The sequence below is a fragment of the Pezoporus occidentalis genome, unplaced genomic scaffold (assembly GCF_034315485.1).
Source record: "Pezoporus occidentalis ecotype Australia unplaced genomic scaffold, CSIRO_AGI_Poc_V1 ctg131, whole genome shotgun sequence".
Taxonomy (NCBI): Eukaryota; Metazoa; Chordata; class Aves; order Psittaciformes; family Psittacidae; genus Pezoporus; species Pezoporus occidentalis.
In genome coordinates this window covers 682035-704924 of record NW_026913115.1, presented here as the reverse complement: position 1 = coordinate 704924, position 22890 = coordinate 682035, and the positions used below count along the sequence as shown (strand labels likewise).

At 39.4% G+C, this 22890-nt stretch overlaps 1 protein-coding gene across 1 annotated transcript in view; it reads right to left on the bottom strand.

Moving 5' to 3' along the window:
- ABCC8 (ATP binding cassette subfamily C member 8) overlaps positions 1–22890 on the bottom strand; it is a 75352-nt gene that overhangs the window by 34361 nt on the left and 18101 nt on the right. Inside the window, exons 8-16 of the mRNA XM_062608877.1 lie at positions 22650–22805; positions 15055–15189; positions 14232–14394; positions 9593–9633; positions 9158–9303; positions 5311–5416; positions 4979–5089; positions 3075–3150; positions 2881–2986 (exon numbers count right to left, since the gene is read on the bottom strand). Coding sequence (XP_062464861.1) covers positions 2881–2986; positions 3075–3150; positions 4979–5089; positions 5311–5416; positions 9158–9303; positions 9593–9633; positions 14232–14394; positions 15055–15189; positions 22650–22805 — 1040 coding nt within the window. The remainder of the gene's footprint in view (positions 1–2880; positions 2987–3074; positions 3151–4978; positions 5090–5310; positions 5417–9157; positions 9304–9592; positions 9634–14231; positions 14395–15054; positions 15190–22649; positions 22806–22890) is intronic.

The window sequence follows — 22890 nt, the reverse complement described above, 5'->3', positions numbered from 1 at the left end:
TTGAGGCATATGGATGTCTAAAGATGCAAGTATATACCTACTGAGATTTTCAAGCCTTCTGAACTCCATTTCTAATTTAAATAAAATCAAGTACCTGGGTGTTTTTGAAAACTCCAATAAATACGCACTTGTAAAAATCAATGTACTTTTAAGACATCAAAATGACTTCAAAAATATTATCATTTGATGAAAAGAGTCAACTCCACATAGAGCAGAAAAAAATCTGCTGTTAACAACCTTAACAAATCTAGCACTTTCTTCACATTCTAAGGACTCTAGATTCACAGGAGAGTATTTATGTCCCATTTAGAAATAAATGACAATTTTGTTTGAGCAAGCTATTTCTCACTGAATTTCAGAATTTTCTGATATTATTTACTCCAAAAAGACTTATACTATAAACTGCTCCCTGGACTTGAACTGGAACTATTTAATGTAAGATAATGGCCAGAAAAAATTAGCATGGCAAATACTATAATTATTTACTCAATAACCAATCAAATCAAGACTATTTACCATCTGTTCAGAATGTAAATAATGATTTCTTTATTTTTGTTAATCTCTAACCATATTGTAAAATATTTATGCTAAGATGCTCTCAGCCTGCTTTGGACAAGATGCAGTAATCTGAGCTGGATCTTCCAGACACACACTGTAATACAAACAAGAAAAAAACCACAAATGAGCCAGTGCTCACTTCTGACTAGCCTGTTCCTAGCCCAGGAAGAAATTACATTTCTTTTATGGTTCTGAAGCAAGTAATTTTTATAGGAAGCAAATAAAGATGATACACAGTTAATCCTATTTTATCAATAAATAGCATGGAGGCACAGACGAGGGAAATGACTTGTGCAAGCTTATCCATTAGACCAAGGGAAGGGCCAGGAATAGAATCCAAATTTCCTTAGCACTGAGTGACATGTCAGCAGGATGCATCCTTCATATCTTCATAGCGGTGACCTCGGAGGAAGGGAAGGGGAAGGAAATTTGGGACGAAATAAATCAGGACTATTCTGTAATGTGAATGACTGAAGCCAAGCATTTGTCTCCTCCCAAAGAAAGAGCTGTAACAAGGATCTTAGTGATTTTGGTGGCACATTTTATTGCCCGAGCTAAGGCTATGAGCTCTGGTGATTACTTGATAAAACTAATCTCCTTAAACTGGGGATAATATTGCATGTACCTGGTCAGGCATTAGCATTTTCTTATCAAATTAAGGGAGCTTTCATCTGGTAACTTTACAACACAGGTGTGCAGCCTACATTGACTGCCTCTATCATTCGGAATAGACCAGTGCACATGGTAGCAGCTCTGAAAGATGAAACAAAACAATCTGTCCCAGTGCAGCCAGCACTTACAGTGCTAACATTGTTTCAGGCACAAGCCCCTTTATACCTATCTGAGAGACAGCAAAGCAAATGTGATAACTGAATTTTACCTTGTGATGCTTTGGCCCATACAGAAGACATGAAAATCAGTTCTGACCTTTACACTGCTGTGAAGTACATACTTCTAAACAAGAGCTATTTTAAAACACAGTCTGATCACAACTATTATGTCACCTGTTTCAGTTTAGCATCAGACATTCTAATTACACTTCTTAATCACATTATGACATCTGTAAAAGTCACAGCCTTGCTGAAATTAAATTAGTTCACCTAATAAGGGTGCAGGGATTCCGTGTAGTTCCTCATTATACTCTGAATTTGTGCTTAGGGAAGTATGTTTTAATGCATAGATCACTACATTTAGAAGTTTGCCTACAGCTCTTGTCTCCCCCACCAGCTGAAAGGGTCACTTTCCTATGTTTCATATTCCCCACCTATAAAATGGGAAACCTTCTCTCCTTGTCCTATTGCATGTGCACTTCTGAGTAGTGTGACTCTTATGCATGAAAACTGGATATAAATAATATCCTCTAAAAACACTCAAGGAATTTGTGAGAACTCGTTCACAAAATCAGGGCAGAACCCACTGCATAACAATGACTCTCTGTCCATCAGTGTGTGGATTTGACTTACAGTTGCACTGTTGTTCCTTCATTCCCAATCAGTTGGAAATGAAACTAATTGTTTCTCAAGGTTCTTCTGTTATTTGCCAAGCTTTTCCTGCAAATGATTGTATCCCAAAAGGCAAAGTGTGGCTAGGAATTCTAGTACTATAAAATGAACAGGCCAAAAATGTTCACACATATTGATCAGACAGGGTACTAGAGACGGCAGTAATTTACTGGCAACCACATATAGGAGTTGTAATATATGATGCCATCTGTCATTTAGTTGAGACCAAGTCCTAACAGTACAGCTTCATGGCCAGTACAGAAGTTAGACACAAGTATAATCTATAACTGGCTGTCAGAGCACAGCTACTGTGTCCTCTTGGGAAAGTGGGGAAGGACATGACTCTCTCTCTCTTGTCAAATCAGGAATGATGAACTGGGGAAGGTCATCTCCACTTATAAAAGGCTCTTCAATTTCTCAGGCACTGTATCAGTGCTGGGATGGAGCACATCTAGAAGGATGGCCAGGGACTACTCCTAGTGAGCCAGTACCTCTTTATAATTCCATGAAAAGACAGGAGCTCAGATCTGAAAGTGTAAATGCCATTCTGTAGCAGCACAACACTTCAAGTTAATTCCGATTCCAAATTAGTTACTATTTCACTCAGGTTATGTTGCTGGAGTGCAGAATGACAAAGTATGATTACCTATGCCTATTAATGGACTGCATAGTTTGTTGGGTTCTTTCAACTTAGGGTAAAGTTTTAACTTGACTGCATGACTACAAAATCTCTGACTCCACAAATAGGTTCCCAGGATAGATTTTGGTTTTTTTTCTGCATTAGTACTCAACTCAAGCTTGAACTTTTAAATAGCACTACCTGCTCCAGAATATGCTTCCAGAGATCTTCTGCATCTCACCAAGTATGGCTAGCAAGAGAGACGACTTACCGCAGCCAACCTGTCCTACAATCATTGTTAGCTGACCTGGAAGAGAGAAAAGTATATAAGCTTCTGGCTTACCAAATGTTCATGGAAAAACACCTCATTCTGTATATCTGATGTCATTTTGTACCTTGAGGGATTCGGATATCAATGCTGGACAATGCTGGAGGACCTTCAGGTGTCCAAGTGAAAAATCCATTTGTGATCTGTGCCAAGACAGAGAGAAGTAAGAAACTGAAAACCAGGTTTAGAGCAGACCTCTTTTATTCAACGTCAGAGACACTTCTCTTTTCATTACACTGAACATAGGAACAGAGTTAGCCTTTACTCAATGCAGGAATCTCTGAACTCAAACAAGCACAACGATTAGAAAATTATGGAAAATTCCTGAGGAAAAAGTAGTTGTTGTTTGTTTAAGGTTTCTTTTGTTATTTCTAAGGTGGCACATAAACCGAGTGAAATTATTACAACACAATTAAATTACATATGGGGTCACAGTTTGCTCTCTGCAGAGCAGCAAATGTCACTCTAGACACATTGCAGCATGTAGAGCAATTACACAATCCTAATTCCAAGTGGATTTGCAAAACTTTCCACAGAAATTAGATGTCACTGCCTATTACAGTGTTTTCCTTTGTCTTTCTGATATGATTCTCAGATAACCTAGGCTTTGCTAGATACAGAAATTTTTACTAAAAAAAGCCAAAACCAAAACAACCAAGAAACAAAGCCTTTAAATGGAGATTTCTATGGATACTGTTAAAAATAGGGAACAGAGCCCCTGAAGCCTTCAAAGCCTTTCAGCAATGCAAGGTAAAATTTTGATCTTAGAAGAGTGGAACGGGACACTTTTACCCTACACTGATGAAAAAAAGTGATACTCTTACTGTGGGAAGCAACCTGAAAAAATGAGCAAAAGAAAGTGCAGTGCTGTCCCTCTAGATTACCGAAGGCAGCCAGAGGATCCTCTCTTAAAAAAAAAAAAGCCCCTTCATGAGTGAGCTGCAAAGACAATTCATAAGTGCAGAACTTCCGTGACTCGGATGCCACCAGTGAAAACGATGACAGCAGATGGAGCCAAAGATTATAGCTGCTCCTGGCTTTCTATTTGAGTCTTTATAAACACTGTCCTTACAGAGGTTACTTCTCTAGCTTCTCCTTTGTGACAAACTCCTTTGCTGTCACTCCACACTTTGATCCAGTTCCACCCGCCCCAACCCTCTCTCAAATATACCTTTTATTTTTCTGGAAGTCTATTCAAGAAGGATCCTGCACCAAAGCAGCATGTCAGATGACAACCTCAAAAAAAAGAACAACCCTGAAAGCACTACCAGTTGTTCTACTTAGTACTATGAGACTGAATTATTCATTCTCTTGTGCCAGAAATGCAAATGTAATAGCAGACTTCCTAAACAAGCACCATCATCAGTATAACAACCACCAAGATTCTTAATACTCCTGGCCATTTCTATAGCAAATCAAGAGCATCAGCTTTCAAAGTGGCATGGGTAATTTATTTATTCTTCAAAGAATTTAGGTCTTTGTGGGTTAGTTTTTAACTTCATCTTTAAAGGCTACTAAGAATTCCAAAAGAGGAAGGGAAGACCCATGATAAGATTATTTTAGGAAAGTCTAAACCAACCCCTTTTTAATTTTCTTCAGATCATTTTTCTGTACAGGCATTGGAAGTGAAAGAAAGAGTCTGGCATACATAAAAGATTGGACCAGATGATCTTTTGATTTTCCTTCCAATTTAGGCTGTTCTAAGTTGGAAATTTTTGAGAACAGGGCTAATGATTTAAACACTTCAAACAGAAAATTTCTGAGTGAAATCTAAGGGAATATACACAGCTATTCACAACACAGAGGTCAGTAATCAGTTCTTAAGATGGAAGACATAGAAAAGCTCTCTGACATGAGCCCAAGTGTCTTACAGCTCACATCAAATGCTGGTTCTTGAATTTTAAACTGCTATCAGAATAAAAGTGACTTAGTGAGCTATAATAAGCGTTATTAGAGTGACCTTCATATCACCTTTACACAGAAATCATCTGCTTCTGTGATGTTAATGGGTCTTCTCGTGTGAGAGCTGTAATTTATCCAGTCCTCCCTGGCAGGCCTCTTACGGTTAACAACTTTGAGTGGCTGTGCAAAATCAGAAAGACAGAAATAAGCAGTAATTGGTGGGAGTACCAACAAAATGTCCTAAACACAAGCAACCATGTTATCACCTATGCAGTTCAGGGCATTAAAAACATTTTTTGCAATTGCAAGAAATAATCAATTGGGAAATGGAAAAGTAAAAATTTATTCTGGGCACAAATTACTCCAGGCCACTTCACCTGTGATTAAACAGCATTACTCACCACTGCCTGGTATTTGCTGTGATTATCTGCACTTCTTAGCTCTGAAGATTTATCATGCTCTTCTCCAATTTCTTCACTTGACAGGAATTCACTCAGTTTCTGAACACTGAAAGGGAAAAAAACAGAATCACACCTTGATCTGGAATGCAAAACTTTTGTTCCCTGTAATGTTTATTATGGAGCATCTCTTAACATTTCAGCCACTGACTGCTGTATTGTTTCTTTGTTTTCATTTTGTTACAGGCATATGAAAATGTGCAATGAGAAATCACTGCAAGGAAGCTGACAAAACCTGCCTTATTGTCTGTTAAAAGCTATGATATTCTAATGGTTTGTGCAGGTGCTTCTCAAGACTCCTTTTCTGACACCACCAGAGCGATTACACAAAAGATTTTTTTCAGGCATTTGTTTGGATGCTGACCAGCTACAACAGCACTTTGTTTTGAAGTCATGTGCTGCAGCAAAATTAGTGTCATTTATGTCACTGAAGTGTTCACATACAATTCTACTGAACAGTTTCATGGACACCTGCAGTCTGATGAAATCCATATGCCATGAGCTAAATTCAACCAGCTATGATGAAATATGAAGTGTATGAGATAACGTAATAAAGGAATATAGCTTAACAGAACACTGTTCAACAGATGAGATAAAAGGAATCCTGACAGTCAGCAACAAAGAAGAAAGCATGATATCTTCACAAACTGCTTAAGATATAATTAGCTAACAGATAATGTGCCTTTATGATGACATTTAACAGATCATTACATCAATTTTATCTCTGTACCTGACCTTATAAAAAGTAGTCTGCTCACAGGGGCAACAAATGAAATTTATAGAGGATTTGGATTGAATCATGTCTCAACATCAAAGGGGCTCAATTGGCAAGAAATTAGTTAACCATCAGTCTCCAAAATGATAGTGCCAGAAGGCCTTAAGTTCCTAAAAACAAATTTATGTACAAGGACTGAAAAAACTGATTTTAATATTTAGCCTTAGGCTAACGGGGGAGAAACAGGCAAACAATGCCACTGCAGCACAGTGATATGTGGCTCTCTGTTAGTATGCATTAAAAAAATAAAAATACCACACACACACCCCCCACCAGGGATTTCGTCTTCAGAATGAGATTTAGTTTCCTCTAAACTTTCCTCCTCATGAGACACCCCACTGGTGCCAAAACAGTGCTTGGACTAGGGCATTACAGCACTTCCTAAAACAGATGCCCTTTACAGTTAGCACTTGTCCTGCAAGTAGACATGAAAGCCACCTGGAGACTACCTAGGAGAGAACCTATTCTACAGTTTTTCTGCCAACCTGCCTGCTTGCTGAGGTAGCTGAGGTTCGGGGTCCTTGTTAGAGCAGGTCCTACAAGCAACTGAAAAGGGGGAGAATGACTATGGGGGACAGGACAAGAGGAGTAATAACTAATCTAGGTTCAGTGTCAGGCTAAAATTCCTTAATGGAAAGGTCTGTTACCTCAAAGGAAGAAATTAGAAGCCAAATCACTTAGTTATTTATATATATTTGCACAAAGCTCTAGAAAACAGGGCTAGGAATGATCTTACTTTTTCTGTTCAGTGAACCAGGTGCTTACAAGAACATTTTACATGTATTTAAATAGACAAAATGATGGTTTAGATGCTGCCTATATAGACTTGGTATGCAGCTGCACCTACATTCTCTATAGGAAAATTACACTGATATTTGAATAATTGTTCTGAGGGTAGAAAAAGCAGATAGAGAAGTCCCCTTTAATTGCTCCAGGGTCTAGAGTAGGAGGAGGAGAAGACAGCAAACATAATTTTGGACCATGCATACCCAAACAAAACCATGTCTTTATTCCGCCATTCAAAAGTTTCATTTTGCTCTCTGTTCGCTGGCTGTGTATCAAGGTGGCTGCACACTCAAGTGCTAAGAATTCTCCCTGCAACCCATCTGTCCAATGCTCTGCTTAATTCTGGAATTGCTGCTCCTATGGCAATTACTGAGGAAACACAGCAGAAGTGTGAGAAAATCTTTGATAGAAGCAGCAACTTGTATTTCAAGATGCCACGCTGCTCTACACTCCTAAAGAATAAAAAAGGTATGCTCTCTGCAGAGCTCTCACCAGCATTGCAGTTTCACTAGTATCCCATTATCTCCAGAGGGAAGCTTATTTTTAAGCCACAGAATAGACGTATCGATTAAAACATGGTTATTTGCACAGCTGACTGAAAAAGCAGTTTCATATTAAACCCAGGAAGATACACAATGCCACTCTTGCTACCTGACCTTTGCTGATGGAAAATTGTACACTGTATCCTTTGTCCTTGAAGAGCTCACATTTGAGAAATACATCAATTGGTGCTCAGTTTTTTTGTCTGCTCTTTCACTATTCAAGCAAGCATGTGTTTGCATGAGTTGAAAATACCTGGCACACACTTCCAAAGTACTGCACTGAAGACACATCCAAAGAAGCACCAGCAGCAGCAAGGAGAAAAGGACTCTGGAACACTACCTGGGTTACTATGATATGGACAGCCAGGAAGAAAAAGGATCGCATCAGCTCTTCAACAGAGTTTGAACCAGGGGATTTCTGTCTGCACTATAAATGGCAGTGTAATATTCTGTAGTTATCTTCTTGTTAGCAGGCTAACTCATTAAGAGCATCTGGCTATCAACCATTAATACTTGGTAGATACTAACTGCTTTGTTCTTGCAGCATTAATAGGCACACAATTCATTTGCAAAGAAAGCCCAAGACAAGCCAAAATAAATGCTCATTACCAGCGCCAGTGTGAGCCCCCAGATACTTTGCTGGCTGTGATCTTAGCGTAACAATTTGCTATGACTCTAGGGACTACCACAGTGGCTGCAAAACATTTCATGCCAGCTGCTGATGCTCTCAGATTTCACACTTGTCAGGAGAGAGGGCACAGCTCTGACTTTGCACCGTCAGGGAACTTTGAAACAGTGAGGGCAATCTCAGCCTCCTGCTAGGGTCTTCTTTCCATCTCCAAAGTGACACAAATGTAATTAAGCAAGGGCTGGTGTCCAGTATCTGTCCTAGAATTTAGAATGCTCTAAAGACAGCTATATGGAAGGTCACAGAGAGATCCTAGTAAAGTAAGAAGCCCAAACTCTCTCTGCCTCCCCCCATCAGTCAGGTAGCATTACACTCCATATGTAACTGCATATGAAAAAACATTAAAAGGTTTTTCACACTAATCTCTTGATGCTTAAAGTAGAACTCCCAGTGAAACAGCAGTTCTACTGTTTGTTATTTCACTCTTTGAACACATACTGACACGTTCATAACAAAGTAAAAATTAATCAAGTCAAGAGTAAACATTTAGTCATTAACTTAACCTCACACTTAGCACTGACTTTTATGTTCATTTAAATCTGACTCTCCAACAAGAGGCAACCTTTCAGGCACAGGGCTGGAGGCTGAGCACAGCCCAAGAGTCAAACACTAAAACAGATGTGCTCCTGTGATCACCTTTTTTGCTTCTACATGCTTGATGGAAGAAAACATTTGGGTGATTTACAGAACTAAATCTTCAGTAAGTTTTCAGTTTCTGTGTTGTTAACACATGTAAGTTGCATGCCATACCAATATAGCTCAACCCATGTACTAGCCGTGGACCACAAAATACTGGTTATGACATTTTTATCAGCAAAAAACATGGCCCACATGATACCACCGAGTGAACTATGCAAGGTGGAAAGTTGGAAAGCAATTTACAACAAAACCATAAATAATTACCACATTATTTCTAAATTATCATTACAAAATGAGCAATAGGCACATCCTCAGAAGTCCGAGAGGTGGTAGCAAGGATATTAATTTTACAGTTCTCACCTTACTAATGCTTTGACGGTCGACCTAACCACACTGGAGAGCAGGAACAATGGAGACACAAGAATATGAAACAGTGAGAGGGAGGCAAATGCCACCGATGGGGAAAAGTCAGCATTTCTTGTCAGATGAGCATGGACCACAAATGTCTATAAAGAGAGGAACATCATCATCAGTGTTTTGTCATCAAGAAGGAAATACATGAAGACTTCATATTTCATATGCATTTCTTAATTTATACTCTTTTTAACAGTTTGGAGGAGTGCTGCATATTCCAGACTGCTTCTGGTCACAGACAAGTGGGCATTTTCCATTCTCACCCAGGTGACTTGCAAATAGTAGCAGGTTTGCATCCTGTCCTCTTCCTTCCTCATTTCCAAATCACTTATACTTGAAAATGCAGTTGTAATTACACTATTTAGAAAAGTCCATACTTACTATAAGTACCGCTGCAATTGGTATCGCTGCATTCATAAAGACTGTGAAGGGAAACACGTAGGAATATTTAGAAACAATTTCCATTCAGACATGCTAAATGTTTAAATACTGCTAGCACTGGTTCACAATGGTACGTTCAATGCCTAAAATAGGAAAAATGCACAAATATCTACACACATCAATACACTGTTTTAAAATGCCTACAGTTTCCTTCTCTTCATGTCATAGAATCCTAGAATGGACTGGGTTGGAAGGGACCTTAAACATCATCTAGTTCCAAACCCACTTCCAGAGACAGGGACACTTTCCACCATGCTCGAAGCTCCATCCAACCTGGCCTTGAACACTTCCAGGGATGGGGCAGCCACGTCTTCGCTGGGCAGCCCATTCCAGTGCCTCACCACCCTCACAGTAAAGAACTTCCCAATGCCTAATCTAAACTTACCTTCTTTCAGTTTAAAGCCATTGCCCCTTGTTCTATCACTACATGCCCTTGTAAAAAGTCTCTCTCCAGATTTCTTGTAGGTCTGCTTTAGTACTGGAAAGGTGCTCTAATGTCTCCCTGGAGCGTTCTCTTCTCCAGGATGAACAATCCCAGCTCTCTCAGCCTGTCTTCATAGGAGAGGTGCCCCAGCCCTCTGATCATTTTTCATGGCCTCCTCTGGATTTGCTGCAACAGGTCCTTTTCATGTTGGTGGCCCCAGAGCTGGAGGCAGTACCGCAGGTGGGGTTTCATAAGAGCAGGGTAGAGGGGCAGGATCACCTCCTTTAACCTGCTGGTCATGTTCCTTTTGATGCAGCCCAGGATATGGTTGGCTTTCTGGGCTGTGAGCACACACTGCCAGCTCATGTTCATTTTCTCATAATGAATACTCCCAAGTCCTTCTCCACAGGGCTGCTCTCACTCCACTTTCTGCCCACTCTGTAGCTGTGCCTGGGATTGCCCTGACCCAGGTGCAAGATGTTGCACGTGGCCTTGTTGAATTTCATGAGGTTTGCATGGGCCTACCTCTGAAGCTTGTCAAGGTCCCTCTGGATGGCATCCCTTCCCTCCAGGATGTAAACCACACCACACAGCTTTGCAGAAGAAACAGAACCCAGCAGTTGCCCCTAGAAAAAGATGGCTCATCTACTGCTGTGATCAGCTGACATGCAGTTCAGGCTAGAGGTGCTACAGGTCTCTGACTCATGACAGGCAGAAAGGTTGAGCTAGTACAAGGTCTGATGGGCAACTGGAATATCTGATAGTGGGAAGAAAGGAGATCCAGCAGCAGCTGCACAGGTCATCATGCTGGGACAGCCCCGCAGGATGGCTACACACCTAGCTCTGCCCCATCCAACAGACCAGCAGTAGGACCTCCTGGGAGAGCACCCGCATCAACCTGTGACCTACTTCTGGGCCACCACTTCTGAGGTGCAGGGCTTCAGGATGAGGTTCAAAGGGCAAGTAAGGATTTGCAGCCCTGCGCTATATTGTTGACTTAGTTTATTATTATGAAGGATTTACCCATAATTACTCCTGCTTTGTTAGGCTTGGCTACTTTATGAATGTGCTCGGAACTCAATAGAGGTTCTAACATCATCTACATATGGTCAAGCTTTCATATGGTCAAGATTTCAGCTGGGCCCCAGGTTATTAATATGCAAACCATGAACCAGTTTCCTCCCTGTCCTTGAACAGTGTCTGTCTTGGTTCCCTGGATTCCCTCACTATAACAACTCACACACTATAGCACTCAGAGGTTATTAAACAGATGGAGGGTGAGAATCAAGCAAATACCATTTCTGTACAGGGATCTCTTTTAGATTGGGGAGGAATGTGAGTTGAGAATGCAATAATAACAAGTTATCTGTCTGGGAGCTTGAGTCAGAATCAGAGCTACCATCTTACCCTCTGTGTCTGTCCCCTTTCTCACAACCTGAAGATACTTCAGCATCATCTTTTCATTTTGACCTTTGCTCAAATTTATTTCATGAAGTAAATAATACAGAAAAGAATATAGACTCTGTAGCTTAAATAGAATTAAAAGATCAGTACACATGTAACAGAAAAGAGACTAGCTTTTTATTTAAACTATGCCTGCCTTTTTTTCCTCCCAGGTATAGGCGATGTTCAGACAGTAAAAGCGTTCCCCAGTTACTTCATCTGAAGTGAAGTGTCATCATCTGACCCACAAATACTTTTAAGCAAATGAATAAGGACTTTTTGAGCCACTGGAATTTGGGGATTGTTCCTTTTCGTTTTTATTTTTTTGAATTATACAAGTGTCCAGAATAATAGAATGTTTTTTAAAATAAACCAACCAAGGTTTTTTGGTTTAATTAGATGCAGTCAAAAGCACTTTATTACTGGGGAAAGACAGACTGAAAACTGAGAAAAATGTTTTCAGCTGTTTCTGAATATTTTAGGATAGTAACTATTGTTATTTGCCTCTGAGAAAGCCTGGAGTTACTTGCCTTCTGACAGATCAGGCAAAAATTCCAAGAAATAGGAAAACCCCTCCTTTCTTTGTCTTTTCTGAATATATAGTGTGTACTAAATCCTATCAAAACTGAACATAGGACAATTTTACTAATTGGTATAAAAAATACATAGGAATCTTCTTTGTTACAGAATTCACTGCTGAAACTCAAAAGTTGTCGCTACCAACTTTGCAACCCAGCTTTGATTCTGATGGACACATTTCATTAAAATGATAGAAAGAGCTAATTTCTATAATAGCTTTTATAGTACACATGAACAATTCCATATACATAGAAACTGGATACAGGCACAGAGGGGAGGCAAATGAGATGCAATTTCCATGCATTCTTGAAGTGGAATTTTTTTGTGGTCTAGCCAACACTGTCCTGAAACTTGTAGGCATAGCTTTTGTAACCCAGTGCAAATCTATTCCTCATGAATAGAAGTAACTCCAAGCATGTTTTTTCATTCATGTTAGTAGCTAAGTGCATTTAGAAAAGAATTCCAGTCTATTCCAAACTGTATATTAAAAAAAAAAAAGTAGATATAAAAATCTCATTTCTGCTTTCTTATTATTCTAGGAAGTGTCTGCCTTCCTTCTGATCAATAGGACATAAAATCTTGATCAGCTCCTGCCTTTTTCATTCTTTTTTGCCTTTTTTAGAAAAAACTAAATCATACATTTGCTACAATATCGGCAAACATGTTTTGTACTGCTCATGCCTGTCATTCCAATTACACTTACGCTAAGAAACAAAGTAAGTTCTCCTGTTCCCTTTTTAGTCTGCTGAGGTGCAAGTTTGTAAAGATCAGTGTAATTTCGTCTAAAGACAAAGGGTGTAAGGACATTCTAGGCTGGAACTATAGGAACCCTTTATAAGCCAAAATTATATGCATCATCAACATAAAAAAGCTGCACTTGTTTACCCCAGCTGAGAAATTATCTGCTGTGTCTTACATAACCATAAATATCACACGCAGTACAAAACAAGAATACAAATATAAACACTGAACATTTAACGAAGCATCAGTAAATATGTATTCTCACATCACTATTTCTTTACAGAACAGTCAGTACTTTTGGGATGAATGCACCTTTTCCTGGATGTCATAAATAATACTGTAGGGATTTAAAATCAAATAAGCCTTCGCAGCTCCTTCAGTCCTGCAGCTGAACCTGTGGCCTTGACTATAAATAGATTCTAATGCCACATGAACCACTGCAGACAAAGGGAGCACATCTGTGCTGATTTGGGTATAGGATGAAGTTTCTGGTCACATCTCTTGGGCAAATGAAATCAAACACTAACCACATTGCAAGTTATTTTCCTAAGGAGTAGTCTTCCTTATTAGCCTAGAAGGAATTTGTATAGGAACCTTGTGGCATTTGAATGCTGCTCACTAAAAGTTTCCACTTCGTTAATATCATATTGTTTGTATGGACAGTGCTCTTCAGTATGACTTTACTAATTCCCTCTAAAGTATCACAGTAGCAATTATATAGGTGTTGCGTGTGATCTCAAATACAGAGTTCAATTGGCCCTAGGTCTTTTTAAAAGTATAATAAATGCCTTTAAGCAGCCTGAAAGAGAACACGAGACAAAAGAATCCAGATATGATATGATATGATGAAACTGCCAGGATTCTCATATTTTTTCTTTCCAGGATATAGAAATGGTCTTAAGTATCACTTATTTTTTTTTATAAGAAATCCAAAATTTGAGTAAGAAAGTGTAAGTACCATCTGTTGAGGCTTCAATGCAAAGACAATGCCTGCCATATATTATGATATACTGCATTGTGCAAAATGCAGGAAGGGGAAAAAGGGGGAAAAAAACCCCAAACCCAAACCCTCAACAAATGCTTCCTCCTGAATGCTATGTTACAGAGGAGAGTATTGCTGGCTGAAGGTAGCCTGTGAAACACTTTTCTCTTAAAAGCTTTTGTCCAGAAAACTTAATGCTATCAAGCATTAATCTTGGATTTCTCTTTCAGGCATATTTCCCATACAGGCAAAAATTTACTGAAATAAATGGAAAGTTTGACTAATTGGAAAGTGAGGAGTACAGATCAGAGCCTAAAGCAACTGAAACAATCTCAACAGAAATGGTGAACTTGTTAGTAGCTAATAATGCAGTAGCTGAAGAGTGGATTAGAACAAAGGAAGAGACTTACTGGATATGGAGGTATAAAGGGCAAAAGACTTGAGGCTAGTCATTTCTTTTTGTCTGGTTTCCTCTACACTGCTGTGAAAGATGTGTTCCCAAGCATAGAGTTTAAGGAGTTTAATGCCTCGAAGCATCTCATTTGTCTTCTTCAGTCTCTCATTGGAGTACTCCTGCAACATTTACATACAGATTTACTTAGAGACTATAATTAAAGCATCTGTCCCCTAAACATAAGCATCACACAAAAATTGTATGCAGCCCCTTGTAATCAGTCAGGTATACTTTACTAGTTCTGTCCATTTAAATGTTTTGTTGTTTTCAAAGGTGAGCTCCCCTAGGACTCAAGTGAAAAGGCCATTTGTTTGCACACCTAAATTGTATAGCTTGTACTGAAAACTTTACTCCTCTGGCAGCTTTCCGATCACTTGCAAGGCAGCCTCTCAGAACTTCTACTGCCCAGCACACTGGGCACACTGACAACATACAGAGGAGATCAGAACATGCAGACAAGCTATGACTGGGCATGCTGCTCTGCCCAATGAACATGATATGGAAACAACGATGCCAGGCTTCAGAGCAGCAAGACCACATGAGCAAGAAGCTGTGATCCTGTAGTAGGGAACCTTAACTCTGGGCAGAGCCAGCTGGCTCAGGGACAGTAATACAAAATGGTAATCTTATACTTCCACTAAAGCACAATTGGAAGTTACGCCACTTTCAGTTTTCAGGCTAGCTCAAGTATCTGTAATTGAATTGTAATTCCAAACACAGACCAACATAAAACTACCAGGGGTGATACTTATATCATGTATGAGTTTGAAGACACTTACCAACGTGCTTCTCTGGGCCTGCGAGAGTTTTGTTGCTACAAAGTACTGAACAGGTGCAAGGACTATGATTACTGCTGCTCCAATTAAGGCACTGATTCCAAGAAGGTAGTACAGCAGAAGAATTCCTACAATTATCTGTTGGGAGTAAAGAAAGTGAAGGGTAAGCTTGAGATGCCTTCACTTTGGGTATGCACCATAAAGACCAATTACAGGGTAACTAGACAGCAGGTTCAAACCCAAAGCCAATGCAGTTAATCCTACACACAAAATTCATATGTTGTGCATCACTGGCACAGTGGGGTGTGATCAGTCAGGATATTCTGTCAGAGGACCAAATAAGCTCACCTAGTGTTCGTTCCCAGCTTGCGGATTCTGTGTATTTCTGTTGCATAGACTTCCCATTACAAATAGAAGAAGACCGCACAGATTTGTGTGTCTTCTATAATGTAATTCTCACAGCTATTTAAAACAACTTTAAAAATAAATCTGTTAAAAAAAAAATTAAATCTTTAAATAAAAATTTCTTTTCACAGAATCATACAATGGTTTAGGTTGGAAAGGATCGTCTAGTTCCAACCCCCTTCCATGGGAAGGGACACCTTCCACTAGACCAGGTTGCTCGAAGCCCTGTCCAAGCTGGCCTTGAAAACTGCCAGGGATAGAGCATCCACAGCTTGTCTTGGCAGCCTGTTCCAGTGCTTCACCACCCTCACAATAAAGAATTTCTTCCTTACATCTAACCTAAATCTCCCCTGTTTAAGTACACCTTGAGATATTCCCTTTAGAGTCATTATTAAATATATTTCCCTATTGGCCAGATGTCATAGCATGCATTTTCTTTAACTTATAAATTAATTTTCTTCTTCTTTGGCATTTAAGCATTTTTACACCAGGGAAGAAATTACACCTCCCAAGTTTAACAAGAACTCACTAGACTACAACACTGGGACTTCCATAAAGGAGGAATATTTTTTTGCTTACTACAGAAATTAGTAAGGAATATTATTGAAAACAACTGATCTTGCAATTGTTAACTTGATATTATTGCTGAACAGTAAATAAAAAAGGAACATCATAATCATATGACTAAGAACCTTAACTTCAAATGAACTCTAACATAAACTTGCAAGGAGCTGGTTTAGGGATCCACAGCACCAGACTGGCAATAACTATTAAAAAAATGGTTGGAGAGAAGCAGCTTAAAAGACAAAAGTTTTTCTTTGGGTAAATGAGAATCTAGAGACAAAGCCAGAGCCTAGATGGAAAGGGATACTGTAAGCAGCTCAATAAATCCATTCAAGATATACGAGCTACCAATGTTAATTACCAGCATTCTAATGACTAACCCCTGAACAATCTGGAGCACCGACATGCTATGTATTTTTCAGCATAAGCTGATAAATTAATCAGAAAACATGGTGATAGAAAGTTAATTTCATACATCATTTCTCTAATTAAAAAAGTGAAATTTCCTTAAAGCGTTATCTACTGCTCTTCTATATTTGCATGCTTTCATAACCCTCACAGAAACACTATCTTTCCATCATTTTGAAGCTCAGTAGTCATACACCCACCCATTCCCACACATACATATGAGAATTGGGCATTTCCATAACGAAAAAGCCAGTCCTTAGTTTCCAACCTTCCATGAATTTAAGGCACACAGAAAAAGACAGATTTCTATTCTTCTTCTTTACAATCCTTTGATGCCTCTCTGCAGATGAACTCAACTAATGCAACTCGCAATATTTACTTAGAAACATGGTAACATGAAAGTAAAGTCCTGTTATATATACACACCACAAATCTAGTAAGAGCAAAGGTTAAATTGTAGATTAAAAATCTTTAGTGAAAAGTAAGTGAGCAATCTGCTTTGATGTGAAGTCAGGAAATTCATGAGTGTATGAAGCAAAAGAAAACATGCAAGGCCTCTGTCAGATAGCCCTGGCAGAGCTCCCCTCGAGAACATGAAATGGTCTTGGTCTTTAGAGAACAAGCTATTCATTCCTAACTGCTTCTTCCTGAGCAGACAACCTAGGCACTCAAAATACAGAAAAGCATTAAACAGTGCACAGTTAATAGGTGTGCAAAAATAAAAAGTCAGTGCAGAACTCTGACTCCCTGCTTGTTGTATGTCTTTCCCTCACTACCAGTTGATTGCCAAGTACCTTATGGGACTGGCTGGTTCTAGAAACAAGAGTCTCAGCTTCTCACATAGACAAGGGTACAGCTATTCCAGCTACTGGGTCCTGAGGAAGTTGCTAGCTCACAGCTGCTTCTCCAGCTATTGAAAGGGTTAACCTTGCAATAAAATTTCTGTGTTTCGAACAGATTAAAAATGATCCCATTTTCATCTTCTTTATATTGAAATAATAAGGGCAAACTTTTGAAATATATTCGTGTATGTGACAAAAAAAAAGTGTGAATACTCATATCTGAAAAACGCTGAAATCTGTAAGCACTATTGCAAGTAATTCTATATTTATCACACCACATACTAAACAGACAAGAATAAGAAGTATGTGGATAATATCTGAACAGCGGGAGGATAGTACCTGGCAGATGGAAAGGTTCTCATTAATATTTCTCAGAGGGTAATAATAAAATTTTTAAAAAACTGTGTAATGAAACACTTTCCTTCTCTTTCATTAAAATCCCAAAGCTCTTACCTGCCAGAGATCTATATCACAAGCAAGAAGCTCACCAATAGCTCTTGTTATGTTGACTTGATTATTTATCGAAGACAGCAAATACTTTCAGCCAGAAACTGCTTTGTGGCCAGTTTTGAAAGAGACAAATGTCCTTTCATTACATCTGTAAGCTATCCCTGCCAATGAACCAGAGATATGAGAATACAGGATTTTTAATAATCACAATGAAACCAAACAAGGGTGTTTATAAAATGGAGTGGGGGGGGCGGGGGGGCATGGTGGGGGGAACCTTTTCAGTGCCTCATTTTGCTCCCAGAGTTTGAGCCAAACCTACTGAAGGCATCTTTCAATTGACAGGCAACCCTGGGCCTCTCTTAATGGATTTCAATGTCCTTCAAACAGTAACTTCAAGGCAATGATAAAGCTCCTATTGACCACAGTCAGAGCAGAGATGGAGCTCAAATTATCTGGAGTCTACAGAAAACCTATCTTGTTATGAATGCCTATTAAATAATCCACAGCAGATACTGAAATGCTGATTGTTAAGAGCTATACAACAATTAAAAATTGTTGTAAATAATAATGAAGCTTGTGCAATTTTTATTAGGCAATTCTTGAACATTCAGTAATTGCTTTGGCTGCCGCATAAAACAAGGTATTGAATGAATGTTGTGGAAACATGTTTGACAGTGAGATTGAGTGTGTCCTCAGCAAGTCTGCTGATGACACCAAGCTGTGTGGTTCGGTTGATATGCTGGAGGGAAGGAATGCCATCCAGAGGGACCTCGACACACTTGTGAGGTGGGCTGATGCCAACCTTATGAAGTTTAACCATGACAAGTGCAAGGTCCCACACCTGGGTTGGAGCAATCCCAGGCACAGCTACAGGTTGGGCAGAGAAGAGATTCAGAGCAGCCCTGTGGAGAAGGACTTGGGGGTGTTGGTCAATGAGAAAATGAACATGAGCAGGCAGTGTGAGCTCACAGCCCAGAAAGCCAACCGTATCCTGGGCTGCATCAAAAGGAGCATGACCAGCAGGTTGAAGGAGGTGATCCTGCCCCTCTACTCTGCTCTTGTGAGACCTCACTTGGAGTATTGTGTGCAGTTCTGGTGTCCTCAAAGTAAAAAGGACATGGAACTGTTGGAACAAGTCCAGAGAAGGGCTGCAAGGATGATCAGGGGGCTGGAGCACCTCCCGTATGAAGACAGACTGAGGAAGTTGAGATTATTCAGCCTGGAGAAGAGAAGGCTGTGTGGAGACCTCATAGCAGCCTTCCAGTATCTGAAGGGGACCTACAGGGATGCTGGGGAGGGACTCTTCATTAGGGACTGTGGTGATAGGACAAGGGGTAATGAGTTAAAACTTAAACAGGGGAAGTTTAGATTGGATATAAGGAAGAAATTCTTTCCTGTTAGGGTGGTGAGGCACTGGAATAGGTTGCCCAGGGAAGTTGCAAATGCTCCATCCCTGGCAGTGTTCAAGGCCAGGTTGGACAGAGCCTTGGGTGACATGGTCTAGTGTGAGGTGTCCCTGCCCATGGTGGGGGGGATTGGAACTAGATGATCTTGAGGTCCTTTCCAGCCCTAACTATTCTATGATTCTATGTTTTGAAGAAACCTTTGTGACCAACATGACCCATCGATTTGTGCCTTGAAATGCCTGCCCATCCACAAAACAGGAGCATGTTTTGACACTGACTGTCCTCATCTGCTGAGAAACACTGCAGGATGAATTTTAATGCAAATATAATCATCTTTTCAAAAAGACTGTAGGAAATCTTTATTAATCTGTGACTTCTGGCACATTAGATCAAAATGCTGTTACAGACTGTGCAATAAAATTGGCTTAATTTCAGCTGCGCTAGAGCACTCTCTACACTGAGCTGCCAGAGTGGTCTTACAAAAAAAGTACATAAAATTGGCACCTCTTCCATAGTCTGTTTTACTAACAGACTTACAATGGAGACTAAGCCTGGGGAACAATTGGATACTAAGCATTACTGTTAAAGCGTCTGACTCTTCTTAATGCCTCATTGCTCTTTCAACATCATTTTACCAGTGCACAATCACTGATTTCTTATTGCAGGGTACGTCTAGTAAGTGGACAAAAAGTATCCTGATATCCAAATTATTACTAACAAACTACCAACTTGTAACCACACTTAATATGAGATTTCATATTGGTTTCTTTTCATTATAGTTATATTTTGCAATGAGAAATCACTATTATAACACACTCCTTGATCATGATTTCGCCACAACCACAGTTTAAAATTATCTTGTTCCCATTTTTCCTCCCCCCATGATTTCAGAGAAACCATCTTTTCTTCTGAAAAAATCCTGCTGATAATTGCTATACCCATCACCCTTTTTCAATTGTAAAAAGCAAAATGTTTTTAACTGGCATATAAACCTCTCCAGAGTAGATTAGGAAAGCTAGTCTGTACCCCAATGCAGTTACTCCGGCACAAGAGAGAGACAAATGCATTTATACGTTAGAGTACACCCACACTATGGCCTGTATAAATATGACTACAATCGCTTGAAATCTTATATTTTAACAGGTATAGTTACATACAGCCCACACATGTAGAGTAAATGCAAACGTTAAGCATGAAAGTACAGTTAAAAGAAATCATCAGTAACCTGCTGATTGTTACATGTTAAAGTGCTCACTATCCTGATTTGAGACTTTACACAACTCTCATTGGGGTTAGCAAGAGTTTTATCAGAGCTTCAGACATTTCTTTTTCCTGTGTCCTACTGCAATCTTGGAAGCAATCTACTCATCACTACCACTGAGATACTAGAAGACATAAGGTAATATAATATATTTCAAAAACATACAGCAAAAAAGTGAGGACTCCCAGAGTATTTCAAGAGGAAACTAACTTCTTTTTATCCAGAGAATACTCCCCAAGATTGAGACTACTCAAGTGCATGCAAGGTGTATTCAAGAACTCACTATCACTGACAATGGAGAAGGACCTGCATTGCCCCTGCCCAGTATTTTTGTCAGTGAGGAAAAAACCAAATCCAGGGAAAACACTTAAGACAAGGTGGTTTTTTTTTTCCAGATTAGGAAATTAATGTGTTTTAACATGCAATCAGATGATTTTAAGACAATCACAAAAGAGGACTTGCTCATTTGATCTGTAGCAGCTTGACAAAAACCTTTGATGAGAACAACTATAAAATCCACTCAATTCTAATATATGTATTTATTGTCAGAAAATAATCTTGATCTCCTAATGGCCAGCAGTCCAGCACCTTACTCCTTGAAGGACATTCACCTGAATGGCTGCCTTTTCTTCCCCATCCCCAGTTTTTCAACATAATATTCTTACATGCTCAACACCTTATAGAAGAAAATCAGTAGTATGGAGGCTGATGGACACCAGAACTCCTAAGCTACACTCCTAAAGCCATGTAAGAAACTGACTGGAAATATGATCTGCCAGTTGCAGTCCATATACAGTGTCATGAAAATTATTTAATTTTTGGGCCAGAGCATGCAGCCCAAAATGCAAAGCTGCTGGGTAGATGACTTGCAGCTTTCTGACTTCCACAGCAGCCAAATCAACCTCTGCATAGTGCTGGAACCAGATCACCTTTGTGACATGAACACAATGAGTTTTCGTCATGTTTTTGAAGCTAAATGATACTTTTAGATAATACTGAGAGAATTTAAACTCGTCTATTTGTATTTACTTTTAGCATAGAAGCACTCTCGACAAAAATATACCAAGTAGCTGAAAGAAAGCAGAAAGACTTGCAGGGTACTGTATTAATATCAGATGAAACTATGTGCTTTACTGACAGCTTTCCCAGGAAATTTCTAAACGGGAGTGCAGAAGCTTTCTACAGTTTTGTTTAAGTACCGGCTCTTCCAAACTAAGTAATTTACACTTTTCCACCATTTCAGTAAGCAAGAACTTTGAAAAATGAGTCAAGGTTGTGCTGAGATTTCTCTGACCTCCTACTGCTCTGTGTCTGCTCTACCCTTTTACTAGTGTAAACTCAATCACATGGCCAATGAGATTAACCACTTCACAGACTCAGAGGAATACGACTTCACTGAAACAAGACTACTTTTAATCATATGAGTGTTTCAGCAGCTCTGCAAGCTCACGTGACACAGTGCACAGACTATAGAGCTGGAACAATAAAGGATGTAAAAATACTGTATTTCCATGTCAGACACTGCATACGAACTCCAGTTTCAGTATGGGAACAGGTTTAAGATTAATTTAAATCAACTGTGAAAGTGCCCTCTAGGAGTCTGCTTTTCTCATCTTAAAGATTCTATAAGACACAGCTGTAGTTCACTGGGCATTACACCAGGCTACAGGACACGGAACCAGGAGTCACCAGGCAATTGAGTGTGACTCAGAACAGAGATCTGCTCTGTTATGCACATGGGACTGAAGGGATAAGAGCAGTATTTAGAGACAGGAGACCAAAGACACCAGAGAGAACAAACCAGCAAAACTGTTTCATATAACAAATCAATCTGTGGAATTTCATATGCTAGAATTTGTCATCTATTATGCAGCAGCAGTTTTGAGGGATGTGTAAAGGATCATCCATAAGCAAACATATTTTTGAATAAACGGCTACTTCTCTTGCTTCTGCTGGGATTCAGGAAACAAATGATTACATTATAGCCCAATTAACTCCCCTGATGTAATAAATGAATTTCTGGAATTACGCAACCTGCTGCACTCTATAAATTCTTGCTACAAATGCAAAGCATGTTTGGCAGCAGCAAAAGCTTAATAGGATCCTAAATACCTACAATCCTGTCACAGATGTGAAATATATTACATACAATGTTTCTAGATGGTAATAGCTTGAAATCTTATTTATTTTTTATCTTTAATAAGCAATCAACCACCACAGACTGACACACATTAATAACAAAAGCAAGTTCCATCTCCTTACCTGTACTGGCATAGCCCAAAGGTTAGGGCAGAGGAAAAAGAACCACATCAGCTGATTTGTGTCTATGGCAACAAGGTTACAGATCTGACCTGCAGTCATCTCCCCCATAGACATGTTGGAAGTTGAAAGCTGCATAATTTTATTGTATATTTTTGTCTGTAAGAGAGATGAATAGGTGTTAGCATATAGAAATAAAATAACATTTTTAGCTCCGCCTAAAGCAAAGGTGTAGTCCAGCATG